A 20,779-nucleotide genomic window follows, 5' to 3' on the forward strand; every position below is an offset into this window, starting at 1 on the left:
TCACTAAGTACTAAAACAGAAGGTGATTTAATTAGGAGGATTTTATTCAGTTCCTTAAAGATTTCTTCACATATGTTCACTATTTTGCAAAAAATCCTAGCACATAAGCTACACATTTTCATAGTGCTCTTTTGGCAAATGTTTATTATAAGCAATGTGATAGATGACCAAAATGTCTATGAATGATTTTTTATTATTTTTGGACATACAATAAAACCAATTCTATCAACTTTCTTCTTAATATCTTCAAAAGAGCCTGTGAGCCATTTTTCTACTGAATTACAATTTTGTCTTTATAGCAAGAATGTCAAGATTAATACAATTCAAATTTTTCACTTATAAGTCCAATCTTTGGCTATTGAAAAAGTAGCTATTTACACTAACAATAAATTAATGATTATAGACAGCCTAAAAACAGTGATTTTCATATGCAAAAAAAAATGTATATAGAAGCCCTTTTTGTAGTGGCAAGGAATTGGAAACTGAGTAGATGCCAATCAGTTAGGAAATGACTGAATAAATTAGGGTGTGTTAATATTATGGAATATTATTGTTCTATAAGCAATGATCAGCAGGATGATTTCAGTGAGACCTGGAAAGACTTAGATGAATTGATGATAAGTGAAATGAGTAAAACTAAGAGAACATTGTATACAGCAACAAGAAGATTATGTGATGACCAACTGTGATGAGCATGCTCTTTTCAACAATGAGGTGATTCAGGCCAATTCCAATGTGATGGAAAGTACCATATTGTAGTGAGCTGTCGTCTCTAGAAGCTGCTGGATCGCTCTCTGGGAAGAGATCTGCTGTGTCTTCTACTCAAATCTCTCCAACAGATTCTTCTTCCTGTAATGAACCGTTGTCTCCAGGCAGTTGCTGTTAACTCTTGTCCAAAGAAGTGACTTCCCTTCCTGCAGAGAGCCCCGTCAAGCCTGATGCAATTCAGAGTCTTCTCTTGAATCCTGGCTCTGAATCTCCTCCAGCTCTTATCCTTCTCCAGGCCGATCTGCTCTCTGCGCCCAGTGCTGTCTCTTTTATCCTCCCAGAGAATGGGTGTGGGATAATGCAAGGGCTTCTGGGAAGAACCACCCCAGCCAATGAGCTTGCCCCCTCTATCAAGTCAACCTGAGTTCTCACCTTGTAATTGTCCAGAAAACCTGAATTCTCACCTTGTCACTATCCAGACAACCTCAGTTCTCACTTAGTAATCCTAACATCTCCCCCTTTCTTTTGATTTAGAACATAGGACAGTCATGACCTTGAAACATAAATCCATAAATATGGGAAGCATTACAGATAATTACATAAATTACATAAGCACATAGTAACATAGTAACATAACACATGCTAGAAGTATATAACATAATCATAATCAAATAATCATAAATTGAAAATTTATAAATGTCCATAAGTCCATTGTCCATTAGTCTCATCTTGTGTGAGGAAGTCCAATGATTCCTGCTGGTTTTTAAAGTTCTTTAACAGTCTTCTTATTATCCATGCTCTTTCAGTGTCAGATGTTTCTTAGATCTTCTCCTTTATTTTGAGGTTTTTCTCTTTTTCTGTCTCTCTCTGATGGACAAGGCGAATATGACTCGTTGGCACCCATCTGATTCCTTCTCCTGCTGAAGAAATACAAGCAAACCCTCTCCCCCAGGCAGTTAACCTATCTGGTCCCTTCCATTCACCACTTTCTGGATCTCTCCACATCACCTGGCGATTATCTAAGGACAGTGGAGATGCTCTCACTGGACACTGCCCTTCTGGTGGGTTATAAAACCTGTCTGCTGGAGCCAGTGCATCTTTGTCAAAAATTAGAAAATTAATGGTATAGAGAACTAAATTTAGAAGTTCCCTAGGGCTACCTGTGGCTCCCCCTTTCTTTTGTTTTTGGAGGAGTGTCTTAATATCTCTGTTTCTTCTCTCTACTATTGCCTGCCCTTGAGGATTAAAGGGTATGCCCGTGGTATGTAAAATCTTATACTGTGCACAAAAGTGTGTAAAATGTTTGGACGTATATGCAGGTCCATTGTATGTTTTTATTGCTTGTGGCACACCCATAATTGCAAAAGCTTGTATAAGGAATTCAGTGACCACTCGGGCTGTCTCTTTTGCTGCTGGCATTGCAAATGTGAATCCTGAAAAGGTGTCTACCACGACATGAATAAAAGATAGACGACCAAAAGATTTATAATGGGTCACATCCATTTGCCAGATTTCATTGGGTCTCAAACCACGAGGATTCTTCCCTGGAGGGAGTGTAGGAGCATGGAAAAGAAGACAAGCTGTACAGCTTTTTACTATGCTCCTAGCTTCCTCTCTTGTGATTCCAAATTGTAAACGTAAAGCTCGAGCAGCCTGATGATATTTAGAATGAGATTCTTGTGCTTCCTGAAATAAAGGACTACTGGCTAACATGGTTAGAAGGCTATCTGCCTTTGAATTTCCATCAAAAATGGGACCTGGAAGTCCACTATGTGAGTGGACATGCAAGATATAAATCTTGCCTGGATGTTTTCTCACTTGCTCTTGAAGTTCCTTAAAGAGCTGATAAATATTGGAGGCTGCAAATTTTATTTGGGCTGTGGCAATTCTTTGTACTACACCTACTGAATAGGCTGAATCAGTAATTATATTTACGTCTCCTGGGTAATAAGTGAGAGCTAGCATGATAGCAAATAATTCATTCTGTTGAGTGGATTCAAAAGGAGTCCTGATTACTCTCTTTATGGTTAAATCATGAGAGTATATGGCACAAATATTTTCATTGGAGGCATCTGTAAAGATTGTTGGTCCTTTAAGAGGAACCTTAGAAACCTTTTCTTCAAAAATCCATCGCCAATTATGTAGTAGCCGGGTAATCTTTAATGGAGATCCATGTGCAAAATTTGGAGCGGTGGCCAATAAAATTTGCCATTCTGGGATGGTCTCACAGCATACATTAACCTGTGCGTTAGTATAGAATGTGTATATTTTTTCAGGACTTATCCCAGATAATTGTATTACTCTCTTAATAGCCTTTAATAAAATCCTAGCCACAAGCACTGGGTAAGGTGTAAGGCTTTGTTCTGGTTGTGCTGGGAGGTTCACCCACTCAATCACTCTGTCTCCTTGATGAAGGACTGCTGTGGGTGCCTCTTTTGTAGCAAAAACTGATATTTCCAAGGGTTTTTGAGTGACTCTTTCAACCACATTGGATAAAGCCAGTTCAACTTCTCTCAAAGCCTCTTGTGCTTCTTTTGTAAGCTGGCGTGGTGAATTTAAAGCACTGTCTCCCCTTAAAATGTCATATAGAGGTTGTAGTTGATTGGTAGTTAAGCCTAACACTGGACGCATCCATTGGATATCTCCTATTAATTTTTGAAAGTCATTTAAGGTGTTCAACTTCTCTGTTCTTAAAGAAAGCTTTTGTACTGTGAGTGTCTTAGGATATACTTCATATCCTAAATATTGAAAAGGAGCATGTCTTTGAATTTTTTCTGTAGCTATATGCAGTTTGTAGTACTTTAATGTTTCCATGGTCCTTTGTAGACATGCCTCTAACATTTGTTCCTCAGGTGCACATCCCAAAATATCATCCATATAATGTAACAATATTACTTTTGGAAAGGCTTTTCTTACTGGAGCAAGAGCAGCTGCAACATACATTTGGCACATAGTAGGGCTGTTTTTCATTCCCTGTGGCAAAACTGTCCATTCATATCTTTTATAAGGCTCAGCCAAATTAACACTAGGCACTGAAAAAGCAAATCTTTTCATATCCTCCTTATCTAGAGGAATAGAATAGAAACAATCCTTAATGTCTATAACCCATAGAGGCCATTCTCTTGGCAACTGAGTAGGAGATGGAAGTCCCATAGTTTCCATCTGTTCATTTACTCTTCTTAGATCAGTTAACATCCTCCATTTTCCAGATTTCTTTTTCACCACAAATACTGGGGAGTTCCAAGGACTTAGAGAAGGCCGCAAGTGTCCTTGGTCAAGTTGTTCTTGCACTATGTCTAATAAGGCCTGAATTTTATCACTTCTTAAGGGCCACTGTTCTACCCACACTGGTGAATCAGTCTTCCACTGAATAGGAACTGGTGAAAGTGCAGGTAGGCCTTCAACAGCAGCCCTGCCTAAAAAGCCGAAGTGCTTATTTGTAATCCTATCTGCTGTAAAATGTCTCTTCCCCACAGATTGATGGGGATTTTTTCAACCACAAAAGAAGTAAAAGCTCCTGTTTCTCCTTCAAATACCCATCTCAAAGGCCTAGCACTAACTTCTGCTGCTATTGATCCTCCCACCCCAGACATATAGGTGTCTGCTTTAATCTTTGGCCAGTGACCGGGCCAATTGGCACCTCTAATAACTGTACGATCTGCACCCGTGTCTACCAATCCTTCAAATGGTATTCCGTTTATATAAATAGTAAGCATAGGTCGGTCAGCTGTCACAGCTGCTGTCCAATATATTCCTGGATTTTGTTCATTGGAGTCAAAATCTAGGCGACTATCACTAGGTTGCTTATTAGGGGTCCGTAACAATAAGCCTGATGCTACTACTTCTCCTGGTTGATAAATCACACGTTGTCTGCCTGTGTTAGTGACTGGGATATTAGATACACGTTCTCCAGTCTCCCACATCAGTGTATGGATGGACACTGTTTTGTAGGCACTCTCAGAAGGTGAAATGGTCAAGCCTACTGTGCCTGGAGGCAAAGGATCCATAGGCTCAACAGGAACAGATTTCACTTCTCCAGGGAGTATCTCGGTAGTCTCTACTGCACACAACTCTATTTTTCCTAATTTCAATCCCTTTCTTCCATCTGATTGCCTTTTGGCTGATTGATCATGTCTTAAAATTCTCTGGATGTAACCTCGGCTGCCATCATGCCCCACTTGGGGGGCTGAAGCTGGGCCCCACCTGTCATTTCCCTGGTTCAATCTACATTCGGAGGCCCAGTGGAGGCCCTTGTGACATTTTGGACATGGAGTTTTAGGTCTTCTCTCACCCTGTCTTCTCACTGTATCTCCATATCTACACTGAGCTCTTAGATGCCCAATTTTTCCACATTGAAAACATCGCCGAGTTTCTCTAGAAGGCCCTTGCCAGGAGGGACCCTGTCTTTCCACATTCATCATTGTCCGGGTGTAAAAAGCATTTGTTCCCACTGTAGCACAGCGTCTTATGATCTCCTCTAAAGGAGCATCTTTGTCTAATCCCCATATAATTCTTTTGCAAATCTCATTGGCATTTTCCTTAGCCAGATGTCTGGTCATTATTTCTGTAGCTGAATTTTCTCCAATAGTTCTTTTGACAGCAGTTTGCAAACGTCCCACAAAATCTGCAAAAGGTTCATTGGGACCTTGCTGTATTTTAGTGAAAGCCTCTCCACGATCTTTCTGTCCAGGAAGGACACCCCAAGCTTTTATCGCAGCCTTAGCAATTTGTTCATATATTGTCATGGTATAATTAATCTGTTCCGAATTCTCTCCATACTGACCTTCACCAGCTAAGTGCTCAAAAGTGAATTGTGTGTTAACTCCTATTTCCAAATTGCATCTGACTTGAATTTTACATAATTCATGAAATTCCGCAAGCCATAATAAATTTTCTCCAGGTTCCAGACATGTCCTTGCTATGGATTTCCAATCATTTGGGGTTAGGACTTCATAAGACAAACCATCTAGTAACATTTTGACATAAGCTGATGTAGCCCCATAAAGGGTACAACCTTTTTTCAAATCCTTAATTGTATTCAAATCTAAAGGTGCATATCTTCTCCTTTTTTTACCTACAGAGTCAGTATTTTCAATCACAGGATATGCATGTATAAAATCACTTATATCCTGTCCTTCTCTCTTAGCTTTAACCAATGCTTTTTCTAATCTTGTCATAGGCTTAGGCTTCTTCACAGGCAATTCTGTTTGTGTTTCTGCCTCTTCCCCTCTTTCTTCCTCCATCTCTGAAGGTGGGGTTGATGTGGGCCTGTCAATAATCTGTTCTCTAGGCAGGGTTGAAGCTTCTTCAAGAGAATCATACCATAATTCCTCATTTAAATCCTCTTGCTCTAGGGAAAGATCTTGATCTTTCCTTTTTTCCTCACACTTCCTCCTCTGTTCATTTTTAGAACTTTTCCTTCTCCTACAACTTGCTTGATAGTTTAAGGCTAATTGAACTATGTTGTAGATATAAAATACTTCTGCAGAAATTGAACGAGGCCCATTTTTTGCTTGAAATTCTTTCATTTCATATCCCACTAGCTTCCATTTATCTACATCTATCTTTTCTTCCTCTAAGAACCAAGGGGATGTGCGTCTTAATGCAGCCAAGAGTTTAGCAATCTGTACCCAGGTTACAAGTAAACTCTGCTCCTCAATTATCTTGATTATACTCTCTATAGTACCACTCCTGAATGGAGCTGAGGTTGCTTCTGGGGCTGGGGTTGAGTCGGCTGAGGTCCAGGGATTGAATATAGCTAACATCTGCCCCATTTCAGCTATAAGAGATTCCTGGTTTAGCCCTTAACAAGTTAAGTTCCTTATTTATCTATTAGCACGCTCACTTAATCTTTAACAAAGTTTCCTCGTTACTCACGGTTCTGGGTCAGAGAGACTGAGATCTAGATCGTTAGCTTTTCCACTGGAATCAGGACCGTGTCTGTCCCTGTTCGGGCGCCAAATTGCGAAGGTCTGGTCTAGCTCCTCTTGTCAGGATAAGCAAAAGTCCTTGCCCCACGTTGGGCGCCAATTGTAGTGAGCTGTCGTCTCTAGAAGCTGCTGGATCGCTCTCTGGGAAGAGATCTGCTGTGTCTTCTACTCAAATCTCTCCAACAGATTCTTCTTCCTGTAATGAACCGTTGTCTCCAGGCAGTTGCTGTTAACTCTTGTCCAAAGAAGTGACTTCCCTTCCTGCAGAGAGCCCCGTCAAGCCTGATGCAATTCAGAGTCTTCTCTTGAATCCTGGCTCTGAATCTCCTCCAGCTCTTATCCTTCTCCAGGCCGATCTGCTCTCTGCGCCCAGTGCTGTCTCTTTTATCCTCCCAGAGAATGGGTGTGGGATAATGCAAGGGCTTCTGGGAAGAACCACCCCAGCCAATGAGCTTGCCCCCTCTATCAAGTCAACCTGAGTTCTCACCTTGTAATTGTCCAGAAAACCTGAATTCTCACCTTGTCACTATCCAGACAACCTCAGTTCTCACTTAGTAATCCTAACACCATATGTATCCAAAGAGAGGACTATGGGGGCTGACTGGAGCACAATATAGTGTTTTAACCTTTTTTGTTCTTGTTTGCTTGCTTTTTATTTTCTCTCTCTTTTTTTCCCTTATTGATCTGATTTTTCTTGTGCAGCATCCTGATTGTGGAAATATATGTAGAAGGAATTGCACATATCTGGCATGTATTGGATTTCTTGATGTCTAAGAGAAAGGATGGAGAGAAGGGAGGGCGAAAAAGTTTGGAACACAAGGTTTTGCGAGGGTGAATGTTGAAAACTATCTTTGCATATATTTTGAAAATTAAAAGCTATTTTTTTAAAAGGAATAAAAATAGTGTGGTTTTTAGCTTCCTCCGTCTCTTACCACAGCAAAAATAAAAGGAGCTTTACATAGGGCTGAAGGTCATTAAATTTTTTTTCCTACAAAGTATAGCATCTATTGTCCAGGCTATTAACATGCAAATGAAGGAATAACCCATAATTGATTCATCAATAGATATGACTTGGGAGAAATACTGAAAATAGGTAACACACTGACCCCAAATGAAAAAGACCAAATCAGAATTCCTTTCTCTTGATTAAAAAGCAATCAAAAAGAATTTATTACAAGCCTACTATGTGTCAGGCATAGTGCTAAGTGCTGCAGATACAAGTCAACAAACAATTAAGTATTTTACTATGTGCCAGGCACTGGGCTAAGTATTGGGGATCAAATAAAGTAAAAAGATAATCCCTGCTCTCTAAGAAGAGATAACATGTAAACAACTATATACAAACAAGTAATATATAGGAAAAACTAGAAATAATCAATAGAGGGAAAAGAACTGGAATCAAGAGGGATAATTATGAGGTAGAGATGGGGAGGGAGGGCACTTCAGACATGAGGCTCAGCCAGTGAAAATGCTCAGAACTGAGAGACAGCATCCTGTGCAGGGAACATCAAACAAACCAGTATTACTAATATATTGGGATGGGTGGCATAAGGTTTTTGAAAGCTAAACTGAGAATTTTATATTTAATCCTAGAGGAGGAGGGAATTGATATGGACAGACTTGTAAGAAATTGCTTTGGACACATGGCTGAAAAATGGCCATTAGGGGGGAGAATCTTATGGTTGGGAAACCAACCACAAGATTATTGTTGTAAATTAGGGGAAAAGATAATCAGTTTTTGACTTGCTGAAGATGTCTACTAGACAAAGAACAAAGTATAAAATGATTCCTACTCACAATGAGTTTATATTCTAATGTGGGAGAAACAAGTACAAAATATATATATATGTATATATAGGCAGCTAGGTGGTGCAGTGAATAGAACACCAGCTCTGAATTCAGGAGGACCCGAGTTCAAATTTGACCTCAGACACTTAACACTTCCTAGCTGTGTGACCCTGGGCAAGTCACTTAACTCCAATTGCCTCAGCAAAAAAAACAATACACACACACACACACACACACACACACACACACACACACACACACACACACAGAGTCACTAAATACAAAGTTCTATGAAGAGGGCACAAGAAGTTTGGGTGAATCAAGAAGGATTTCATATAGATGATGGTATCTGAACTGTATCTTGAAGGAAGAAAGGATTCCCTGAGGTAAGGAGAGAATGCATTCTAGGAATGGGGGATAGCCAGGGCAAAAAAAAATGGAATCAAGAGATGAAGAATTATGAATGAGGAACAGAAACAAGGTCAGTTTGGCAGGAGATAGCCAATGAATAATTTCAGTGCTTCCCTGGTATCCATCCTAAGATCCTCAGTACAAAAGGAGGTCCACTTCTGGAAAGATGAACTGATGCTGAGTGAAACAAGCAGAACTAGGAATACAAACACAGCAACAGCAAGATTGTGAGATGAACAATTAGACTTGGTTCTTCTCAGTGGCTCAGCAGTCCAAAGCCATCCCAATAAAGTTTGGATGGAAAATGCCATCTGCATCCAGAGAGAGAATTATAAATCAAGACATGTTATGTTCACTTTTTATTTTCTTCCTTTTTTTCCTTCGTGGTTTTTTCTCTTTTGTTCTAATTTTTCTCTCCCAACATGACTCATGAGGAAATATGTATAAAATGAATGTACATGCATAAAAAAAAAAAAAAAGACACGATGACTGGGGATTAAAAAACAAAAATAAAAGGAGCCCCACTGTGGAAGATTTACAGTATATCAACAAGAGTCATCTGGGATAAAAAGACATGAATATACAACTTGTAAATAATCATATTAGTGAGACCATAAGTACACCAAAATGCCAAACATTAAAAGTACATTCAATATAATAGAATCATTTTTTGATGATTCAAGAAACTTCAAGATATTACTAAACTATCTTCTTATCACTGCACTGTATATGTGACCAACTTCAGAAAGACTGATTGCATTATGATAACTTGTCATAATCCTTAACTTTTAGGCAAGTAATTTTAAAAATCATCCAATGAGCACAGCTTTTGCATATCCTTTTTGAAGATATATGGGGTTTGCAATTTTGCCAGGTTCAAATTCATTTAAACTCAAACATTTATTAAACACTCATTAATGCAATGCACTAAGCTATACAATGAGGGTTCAAAGACTTATGTAAATGTGTTCCTCTCTGTTCCTCAGAGAGTTTACATTGTTTTGGAATTCATAAAAATTTTATATTATAGGGGCAGCTAGGTGGCGCAGTGGATAGCGCACCAGCCTTGAATTCAGGAGGACACAAGTTCAAATCTGGTCTCAGACGCTTAACAATTCCTACCTATGTGACCTTGGGCAAGTCACTTAACCCCATCCTCAGGGGAAAAAAATTTTATATTATATTGAAGCACATAGAATTCCTGCCAATCTCTTCTATTTTTACAATGAACTGATTTAAAAATAAAATTCTTCTAAAATAAATGCAATAAGAATATACAATTTTAAGAAGAACTTTTTTTTTAAACACTAAAAGTCTATGATAGACATTTTCCTGTTTTAGCAGAAGAGGCAAAAAGGAGACAAGTAGGAGGAAGAAAAAGAAGAGGGAAAAAACAGCCAGACAGAAAGGAAAAAGAATGATAGAAGATATAGGAAATGGTAAAGATTCTTGATCAAAGTTAAATCATGATGGTAGATGAAGTATAGTAAAATATTCTCCTTGTCCTTTGAATTTAAGAGTTTCACAAAATCCAATTAATCTCAAGTCAGAAAAAGATTGCCAAATGTTTTCTTCAATTAATATTCGCTAAAATCTCTTCTGTATTAATTTAAGCAAGAATGCATTGCTCCAATACAATAAATATTAATAATTATACCTCAAGACCAAAGGCTGCAATTATCCCACATTTCAAGTCCAGAGCCTTTGTCCTCTGGCTACCTTTCCCTCTCCAGTCAAATGTAGTAAACTAGGTTATTTATAGTCCCCAGGCTTGGAAATACAACCAAAAAAGAAACCTAAAAATGGTAAGGCACGGGAAGAGGAAGTAAAATTAAAAAAATTAAAATGCTACTCAATTAATTGATAAGTAAATAGTGAAGACAAATTTATCTAGTTGGAGCAGTCTTATAGCATTTGGATTTGAATGGGGCTGGAAACTGCTGATCAAGTATATATTTCTAGTAAAGTTTAGCATATCTATGTGTGTGGCTTTAATATTGTCAAAATGCTGTTAAAATATTGTAATACAGGATAAGAACTCTTATCCAAATTAAAATGCCTAATTGCTGTTTGTTAATAAATACTGATTTCATCTCTCCCTCCTCCTTCTCCCCCTAGCCCCAATAGGATGTTCTAAAATCAATCCAAGCTTAAAACTACACTCAGACTTTTACAATACCCTCTATAACATAAGGTTTCCACTTAGTTAAGTCTGGTCTCTTCCCCTGCCAACTTCAGAAAAGCAGGTCCTTTGACAGAACAGGACACTGTATTGTTTTTCCTAAAACTTTATCTCATTACTTACCTCACAAAGTACCTGTAATCAATAAGAAACAGACATTAATATGAGCAATTAAACCTGCCTCATCTGTGTCACCTAAGCAGCAGTATCACCTATGTGAAGTAGAAAGCTTTCTGCATTTTTACTCTTTCTGTTGTTTGCTTGCATTATCTTCTTTCTCATTTTTTCCTGCTTGCTTTTTCTTGTGTAGCAAAATAATTGTATAAATATATATGCCTATATTGGATTTAACATATATTTCTACCATGTTCAACATATATTGGACTACTTGCCATCTAGGGGAGGGGATGGAGAAATTGAAATATGAGGTTTTGCAAGGATTAATGTTGAAAAATTATCCATGCATATGTTTTGAAAAAAGCTTTAATAAAAAATTATAATTAAAAAAAAAAAGCACTCTAAACTTAAGAGACAGCTTGGGTTTGAATTCTGGCTCTGGGGATTAGCTATATAACCTTATATAAAATATTTAACTTCTCTGGGTCTCACTGTCCCCCCTAAGTACAATGGGACTGATCGACCAAATGACAAATAGGGTCTCTTTTGGATCTTGACTCTATTATACAAGTAAGTTTGCCTCTATATTATTAAACAAGTTATATAGATCAATAAGGACCCTCCAGGAAGAAAAAAGGGTGTAGAGAGTAAATGGAGATTTTTTGGTAGCCTAGCGGTTCTCTCATAAAATATAGTTTGTTTTTTTCTTTTTAGTAGCTTTCAAAATCTTTTTTTCCAAAAGTTGAGATGGGAAAACTTGTTTCTGTAGAGTCAGTAATATAATTGGGAGAAAAAAAATCTATTAAGTGATACATTCAAGCAAAAGAACAACTTACTGGTCTTCCTTAAACAAAGCAAAACAAAACAAAACACTGGCCCCAGTGGGCTTAAATGAACAAATGTTAAAATATTTTTTTACTTCTAAACACTATGAATTTATGAAAAGGAATGGAAGCAAAAGTGTAAAGAAAGGGAAAGAAGGTGACAAAATTTGAAAAGGGAGATGAAAAAGAGTGGAAAGAGGAGACAGCATATAAGGAAATAGAAAAAGACAGTAAAGAGGAAAATAGAGCAAAACAGGGAAGAGGAGGTTCTGAGGCAAATGTTAGAAGGTGAATTGTGTTCACTTTCCAAGTCAGCTATAATATGCATTTATAACTATTTTAAAATATGAATTGCCTCATAAAGTGATATTTGCAATTCTACAACTTCTTGTACAATTGTGATGGCCAAGTCAACTTTCTAGGGAAGAAATTATTTTCTATATAGTAGAAATGTGTAGAAAAGTAGTAATTTGAGTTTGTTCCTAATTATAGGATGAATTTAAGAGCTAGATCTTGTCTGAGGCTCCCACCTCTCACTATTGAGGTAGTTAAACCTCAAATGCCTTCTCTAGTGTCCCCTTGCATTTAAGTGAATGGGCTTCTTCCCCTTCTACTTTCTTACTCACTTGAGAGCATTTAGAGGAGCATTAAAGGTATAATAGAACCCTTTGCTCATGATTGATTCTGTGTGCAGTTCAAACAATGAATAGACAATTCTAACTTTTACTTTCTTCCCTGCAGGTCTTATAAATAATTATGACTGTTAACAAATTGTCTGAAAAGGATGTAAAATCATATATAAAAAGAGGATCAACTGAACACAGTAAATGCTCCTTACGGGTTTTATTTTATTTTGTTTTTAAACAGAAAAATACATAAATGCTGAAAATAGTACTACTTTACTTCCAAAAGATGAGATGATTAAAAACAAGTGCAATTTAGATCAACATTTATTTTTAAAAGTTAAAGTTAAAAAAAACCTTTTAAAAAATGTTTTAAAATTAAAAGCAAATGGGGCAGGTAGGTAGTATTGAAAACTGACTTTATACATTTGCAAACCACTCGAGGATTTCTGCCAAGAAAACTTGTCCATGGAATCATGTACAATGAGACATGAAAATGAGAACAAAAAATCAGCAAATAGGCCTTGCTCTCAAGGAGCTAATAAAACAGAAGAGATTAAGATAGAGAGAAATATGTATAAACAAATAACAGAATATGATTAAATGCAAAGAACAGATATAGAATACTATAAAATAAATTTGAAGAAGAGATTCTCAGAAAAGGCCTCTCCTGATTTTGAAAGCAAAGCACCACCAGAATTAATTCTTAAAGGAGGAAGGAATAGAAAAGTCCGGCTAAAGGACAAAATGAATAAAGGCAAAGATATTAACAAGAGATAGAGAGCTGTCCAGCATCCAAGAAGATGAATAGTATGCAAGAAATGTGGAAAGACATGAGACTAAAGAAAATAGTAGAACAATTGGTTTTGTAAATAAAAAGGCAAGCTAACTCCTTATCATATAAAGATCAGTTGAAAGAACTGGAAAAGAGAAGTTTCAGATGACAAACACAATAAAATTTATAATATATAGTATCTGAAGGATTGTCAAGAATTAGACTTGGGTTGGGGGAAGAAGGGAGTTGGGATTTGGCATCAAAAGGCAAAAAGTAAGACTGGAAGCTGAAGAGGCAGATTTAGATTTGATGTAAATAAAAACTTACTAAAAATGATAGTGGTATAGGTAGTGGAATAGGTAGCCCAAGAAGTGGCGAGTTATTCAAACAGAGGCTGCAAGATCATTTATCAATAACACGGCAGAGAAAATCCTATTACAGACTAGACTACATGGACACAGAAGTCTTTTTTAACTCTAAATGTCCATGATTTTATTGTGACTATGTTCAAACTTCCTCTTCATGTGTCAAGAACCGATATTGCTGATGTTATTTCAGTTGGATTATACTATATTACTATTATACTCTACTACATAGCTAATGTCTTGCAGAGTCAACCAATCACCACGTAGTTAATGTTTTCAAAATGTCTGCTCAGCAGAACTAAGAGATCATTATACACTTCAACAATGATTCTGTATGAGGATGTATTCTGATGGAAGTGGATATCTTCAACATAGAGAAGAGCTAATCCAATCCCAATTGATCAATGATGGACAGAATCAGTTACACCCAGAAAACGAACACTGGAAAATGAGTGTAAACTGTGAGCATTTTTTTTTGTTTTTGTTTTTCTTCCCAGATTATTTTTACCCTCCGAATACAATTCTTCCTTTGCAACAACAACAACAACAAAATTCGGTTCTGCACATATATATTGTACCTGGGATATACTATAAGATATTTAATATGTATGGGAATGCCTGGCATCTAGGGGAGGGGATGGAGGGAAGGAAGGTAAAAACTAGGAACAGAAGGGAGTACAAGGGATAATGTTGTTTAAAAAAAAAAAATGTTATAATTATAAAATTAATTAAAAAAAAAAAAAAGTCTGCTCAGTTGTTAACCCAAGCAAGAAATCTCAGAACATGGGGACAAGAATCTTTAATTCACTGAGTATTTACTGCAACTTAGTAAGCAAATTATCTGCATTACAAGATGTTCTATGTTAGCTTATACTTGAGATAGTGTCCTAAGTAGCTATATTTATAATAATCCACATTTAAAACTTTCTTTGGGATCTATTAATGTTTGATACTACAGAAGTCTGTCTTACTAGTTTGGATTTCACTTCAACTAGACCCTTCTCAAACCAAATTCCCCATAAAATCAAGAAACATTAGTTATTTCAGAAAGACTCTTATGTAAACCAATAAAAGAAACTAAGCAGCAAGAAGGGTAACTGCCAGATTAGTACCAATATGCTCAGTATTTCAGCAAATACACCTCTGACTCAAGTAACTTTTTTTTCTTTCTCCAAAAATCAAGCCAGCCGAGCCATTTTCATCCCCAGTGAGAAAAAATAAAAACACTAAGCCATAAATCAAGCCTCTATTAAGACAAGTAGAACACATATAACACGTACAAAAATCAAATTCTTCAAAAGAAAAGATATGTCTGTATAATAATTTTGCTGGGACAACATAGTAAACTATTTCAAACAATGTTAAAACTTGAGGAATGACAAAACTAACACAATTACTCATTCTCCTAAAAAATTAAAAGCTGAAGAAATTCTGAACCTAGAAACTGATTCAAAGCAGTATTTGTTTTGCCTGTAGTGCAACAATTAGATTCAGCTGTGCTGAATACTAAAGGTTTTATGTAAGATTTTATTTCTCTGAATATACTTGTAAAGCCATGATCAAATAACCAAATTATATCCTGTGGAAGCACATTATCACCCTAATCTCACATAGAAACAAATTCCTACACTACAAATACAAAGCCCAAAATAATCTTTGAAAATTTGGTAGATAACTCAAAACTCAAATGTGAGGTGATCATCATTCTCAAAAATAGAAAGTAAAGTATATAAGAAATCAAAACCATATGATAAAAGTATAAAATACATATCTCTCTCATCCTGTCTGCTAGTGGAGGTTCAGAAAATAAATCTGTGGTTCGGCTAAAAGAATTGTACTTACACATTCTGATACTTTCACTATTATAAAAAGCAATCATTTTATCCATCTTGTGTAATCATCTGCCATATATTTATCAAAAAAAAAAAAAGCTATCTCAGATAGACTAAACCAAAAGTAAGATGAGAAGAGTAAGAATGACAAGAACAATTAAAAACTCTTAAAGACCAGGACAACAATTCTAGCTCTTTAAGTGCTAAGATTTCTAATTTTTAAAAAAAAATTAAATATAATATTTAAGCAATGACACTTTATTTTCTATTCCTCCTACTACATGACTACCCCTTCCCCAATGAGAAAACAAGAAAAACAAAAATTCATATAAACTAGCAAAACAAATTCCCACACTGGTCATGTTAAAAAAAAAAAAAAATACTGTTTCAATTTTCATCCTAAGTCCTCTCAATTTGGGAGTGGGCAGTATATTTAAATCATCACGAGTCCTCTGGAATTGTGGTTAAGTCATTTTGTTAAACAGAGTACTTAAGACTTTCAGAGTTGGTTATCTTTACAATGTTGTTGTTACTTAATAAACTTCCATGACATTCACTTGCCATAACTAGTTGATAGATACCCCTTCATTTGCCAATTCTTTGCCAAAGCAAAATAAATGCTATAAATATTTTTTGCACACATGAGTCCTTTTCCTCTTTCTTTGATCTTTTAGAAGTATAGAAATAGTAGTGTTATTGCTGGTTCAAAGGGTACAAATAATTTAACAGCCTTTGGGGCATGGTGCCAATTTAGAACTCCACCAAGAGTATCTATTTTCCCATAACCTCTCCAATATTTGTCATTTTCCTTTTTTTTCCTACTTTCCCAATCTCAGGGATGTGAAATGGTACCTTAGAAGTTTTTTAATTTGCATTTCTCTAATTATTAGTGATTTAGAACAATTTTTTTCCCCCCATATGACTACTGGTAGCATGGAGTTCTTTTTCTACAAACTATTCATATGCTATGAAGATGTAGCAATTTGGGGTGGTTCCTAATCTTATAAAAATGACTCATTAGGTCCTTATAGGTCACTAAGTTTTATCAAACAACCTTGTTCCAAAGATTTTTTTCCCCCATTTACTTGCTTCTCTCCTAATTTCAGGTGCATTGCTTTTGTCTGTGCAAAAACTTTTTAAAATTTATGAAATTAAAATTATTTTATCATTTGCAATTTTCTTTACATCTTATTTGGTCACAAATTCTTCTCTTACCGGTAGATCTGATAGGTGATTTCTTCCTTGTTCTTCTAATTTATTCACAATGTTACTTAACAGCTTTTGTTAAATATTTAGTTCTTATTTTGATAGCTAGGATCTTTGAGATCATTAAACACTAGGATACTACATTTATTTTTGTTTATACTAAGTACTTAATCTATTCCAATTACTGTCATCATCGAAATTTATATTGTGCTTACTATGTGGCCAAGACTATGCTAAGTTCTTCATAAATATTTTCATATGAACTTCAAAACCACCATGGGAGGTAGGCACTACTATTATCTTCATTTTAGAGTTGAAGAGACTAAGGCTAAATGTGAGCTTAGGTCTTCTTCCTGACTCTAGGTTTAATTAAGTTCTACTTCTTAACTGTACCAAATTTGTTTTGATAATTATTAGTTAGTGATATTGTCTTGAGGTCTGGTACTATGAGGCTCCTTTTCTTCCCACTTTTTCCCCCTATTATTTTTCATGGAATTCTTGATTTATTATTATTAAAATTCCAGGTGAGTTCTGAGATTTTTCTCTTTACCTTTATAAAGGAATCCTTTGATAATTTCATATTTATGGACTGTAGCTCAATCTTAATGGCATAAAATGTTCATTTTTATTATATTGGTCCAGTTAATCCATAACAAATTAAATTAATATTTCACCAATTAATGAAATCTCTGTGTAAAGTGTTTTGTAGTTATAGCCATAAAATTCCTATGTGTTTCCTGGCAAGAAGACTCTTAAGTGTTGTTATACCTTTAGCAATTATTATCAATAGAATTTCTCTACCTATGGATTTTGCTGTTAATGTATGGACATATTTATGATGTGTATGTAAGTTTATTTTGTATCTTGTAACTCTGCTGAAATTATTAATTTTTCAATTAATTTTTGACTGACTCTTTAGGGTTTTCTAAGTAGAACACCATATCATCTACAAAATTCAAAGCCTTTGAATGAAGGTTTTCAAACTAACTCAGGAATTTTAAAAATAGGAGTTTAAATAAGTTACTTGCACCCAGGGAAATGACACCACTTTTCTGATGCTCAATAGGAGCATATCAAAACTGTCAAAAAATAAATTGGATATGTATAAGTGTCCATTTAAATAAAATTACTTGTTATTTTTCTAAAAGTAAATAATAACTAATACAGTGGCCAAATATAACAATTTGGAAATGATAATTTTGGTTAAATTTCAAGAATGAGCAAATGTTCCATTTGAATGTCTCAAAAATAATTCTTTGCCTCTTAAAAATTCTTTCCCTCATTTCTTTTCAGCTTATTTATTCTACTACATCACCATCCTTTGAGTTGATAAGGTACACAGGAATACTCTATAGCAGACTCTCAATTTATAATATCTTTTCTGCTCAAAATTCTCTCCTTTTCAAAATGACAGAACCTTACCCTTCCAAAAAGTTTGTATTAGGGATTAATACACGAATCAACATATAAAAAGTAACATGTAGTTTTTTTATAATACTTTAACAACGGACACTAAACTTTCCTTCAATTCTTTAAAAATTAGAGAGAAAATTTAAAAAGGGAGAAACTTGGAAGTTTGTCACATTTCCTCAATTTTTCATATTCTGTATCAAAGAGAGACAGAATAGTATGGTAGAAAACATGGATTTGGACTAAAAAAGACCTAAGTACCAACACCAGATTCACAAGTATGGATATATACATTTGCTCATCAACAAAATATAATATAATCCAGCATAAGGATGTTACAAAGATAAAAATAATAATAATTTATAAACATTATTAATCTATAAAGTGTTACTAAGAATAACATAGTCTTATTATAATTAGCATCAACATATTATAATACACCAGACTCTGACTCAAATATTCTTATAGTATCTATTTCTCTCTATTTACATTTTCTGCATGCAATACAATCACACATACCTTCTCTCCACTGGAGTAGAAGAAATAACGCAATCGGACTATGTTACAGTGATCTAGCTTTCTCATGATCTGGAGTTCTCTGTTCTGAAAAAAAAAAAGAGAGAGATGTGAAAAGATATTAAAAAATAAAGCATTCTAAAATATTAATAGAGAAAGCAGCAAGTACTACAAATAGCCTAGACTTACAATATTTGCTGTCAATATACAACCTACACTTGAAAACAAAATATCTAGTATAATAATTAACAAATAAAAGAAATCTGGCTATCTTTTTACTTATAAAAAGATTTATGGTAAGCTACACTAGATTAGGCTGACTGCTCACTAACAAGGATGGCATTACAGGAACCTAAAATATTTATCTCTAAGGTTTCAAATAATATATAGTAAGTTTAGTCCTCACTTTGTTATAAGAGCATAATTTCTTATGTATTTACAGTGATGCCTTCATGAAAGCAGTATTCTGATGATTTATATCAGAAACAGATAAGATTAGATAAAAATAAAACTACAAAGACATGTATTCTAATAGCAAACAAGGAAGGAAGAGTTGCCATAAGAAATCCAATTAAACAACCATTTACATACCAATTGTGAACAGAATACTATTACATTTGGAGGAATACATATATACATGTATGCATGAATGCACACATACATTACATACTCTATTGGTTGGTGTATGTATGTCGTCGTCTTTTTTTTTTTTTTTTTTGAGGTTGGGGTTAAGTGACTTGCCCAGGGTCACACAGCTAGGAAGTGTTAAGTGTCTGAGACCAGATTTGAACTCGGGTTCACTGTGCCACCTAGCTGCCCCTATGTATGTCTTCTTAAAGAAAAAGGATGGATTAAGGACAAAAGAGGTAGCAGATTTTGAATAGGGCATGGTAACATCCCTATCCCAGTAGAAGCTGCCAGTGATATGTATAACCTATATAAAAGTGTCTGCCTTCTAAATGAGTGGAGGAGAGGGTAAAGAGGAAGGGAGAAAATTTGAAACTCAAAAATTTAACAAATGAATGCTAAAAAGTTTTTACATATTATTGGGAAGGAAAAAAAGGTCAATAGTAACTTTCCCTCCTTCTCCTTGTTCTTTTAAGGGTACCTGGTCCAAAGGTGTTTCTTTGTTAGTTAGAATTTTTTTTTTTAACTAAAGAAAATGTGACAAATTGGTCACACCATTTTTTAATTAAAACTTTTTATTTTCAAAATCTATTTATGGATCATTTTCAATATTCACCCTTGCAAAACCTTGTGTTCCAAATTGTTTTCCCTCCCTTCCCTCTTCCCCTCCCCTAGATGGCAAGTAATCCAATATATGTTAAACATGGATGGGTCACATCATTTTTGAAATGCCAGTTTTTGTTATTTCTGGATTTTTGCAAGAGGTCCACATGCACAAAAAAGAATAAGATTTCCAGGAACAGTTTTATAAATCAATCCTAAATTATCTCTCCCCTAGTTCCATTAAAGTGTTCTCCATGCACATAGTACTTTATACATTTGCCGAATTGAAAGAAACCCAAGAAAGTCAAGTAAGATCACCAATAAAGACAGATGGCATCTTAAGTCAGTATTAAAACATATTTCTTTCAGAAGTCAATGATATTAGCATGTTGGCATGAGGGCTAGCTTGAACTTAGAAAACCATTATCATTCTGTCTAAAAACACAACATAAAGTGAATATTTAGTGAACTTTTGTCATGTTGCTATTATTATTATATTAAAGAATGAATTTTTCCTGACAATCCTGCTTTTGCTGCTTTTAATATTTTTCTTTTGTAATTGGACTGTTCCTTCCCCTCATTGCTCATGTAAGTGTTTTTATATCTAAAAATATATTTCTTTTGAGGGCACCTGATAGATAGTTCTTTTATATTCTGGATTGGCTTGATTTAAATTGGCCTGTGTTTATTACATTGACATTTTTTTTGTGGACTTTTAGAAATAAATTGAAAAGATTTGAACACTTTTGAAAATAATGGTTTGAATAAACATGGGAGAATGGAAGGTAATGCTTTAAAACTTTACAGAAAAGTTTTTTATAAAACCAGTGACAGCCTAAGCATATTGACCCTAACAGATCAC

General features: G+C 35.3%; 1 protein-coding gene across 4 annotated transcripts in view; it reads right to left on the minus strand.

Annotated features, from left to right (window-relative positions):
- Nucleotides 1–20,779, minus strand: part of GSK3B (glycogen synthase kinase 3 beta) — a 226,549-nt gene that overhangs the window by 111,312 nt on the left and 94,458 nt on the right. For all 4 annotated transcript variants that reach the window (XM_074301332.1, XM_074301331.1, XM_074301330.1 and 1 more), the window contains exon 3: nt 18,691–18,774. In XM_074301332.1, the coding sequence (XP_074157433.1) occupies nt 18,691–18,774 (84 nt within the window). The remainder of the gene's footprint in view (nt 1–18,690; nt 18,775–20,779) is intronic.

This window comes from Sminthopsis crassicaudata, chromosome 3 (genome assembly GCF_048593235.1).
Source record: "Sminthopsis crassicaudata isolate SCR6 chromosome 3, ASM4859323v1, whole genome shotgun sequence".
NCBI classification, from domain to species: Eukaryota; Metazoa; Chordata; class Mammalia; order Dasyuromorphia; family Dasyuridae; genus Sminthopsis; species Sminthopsis crassicaudata.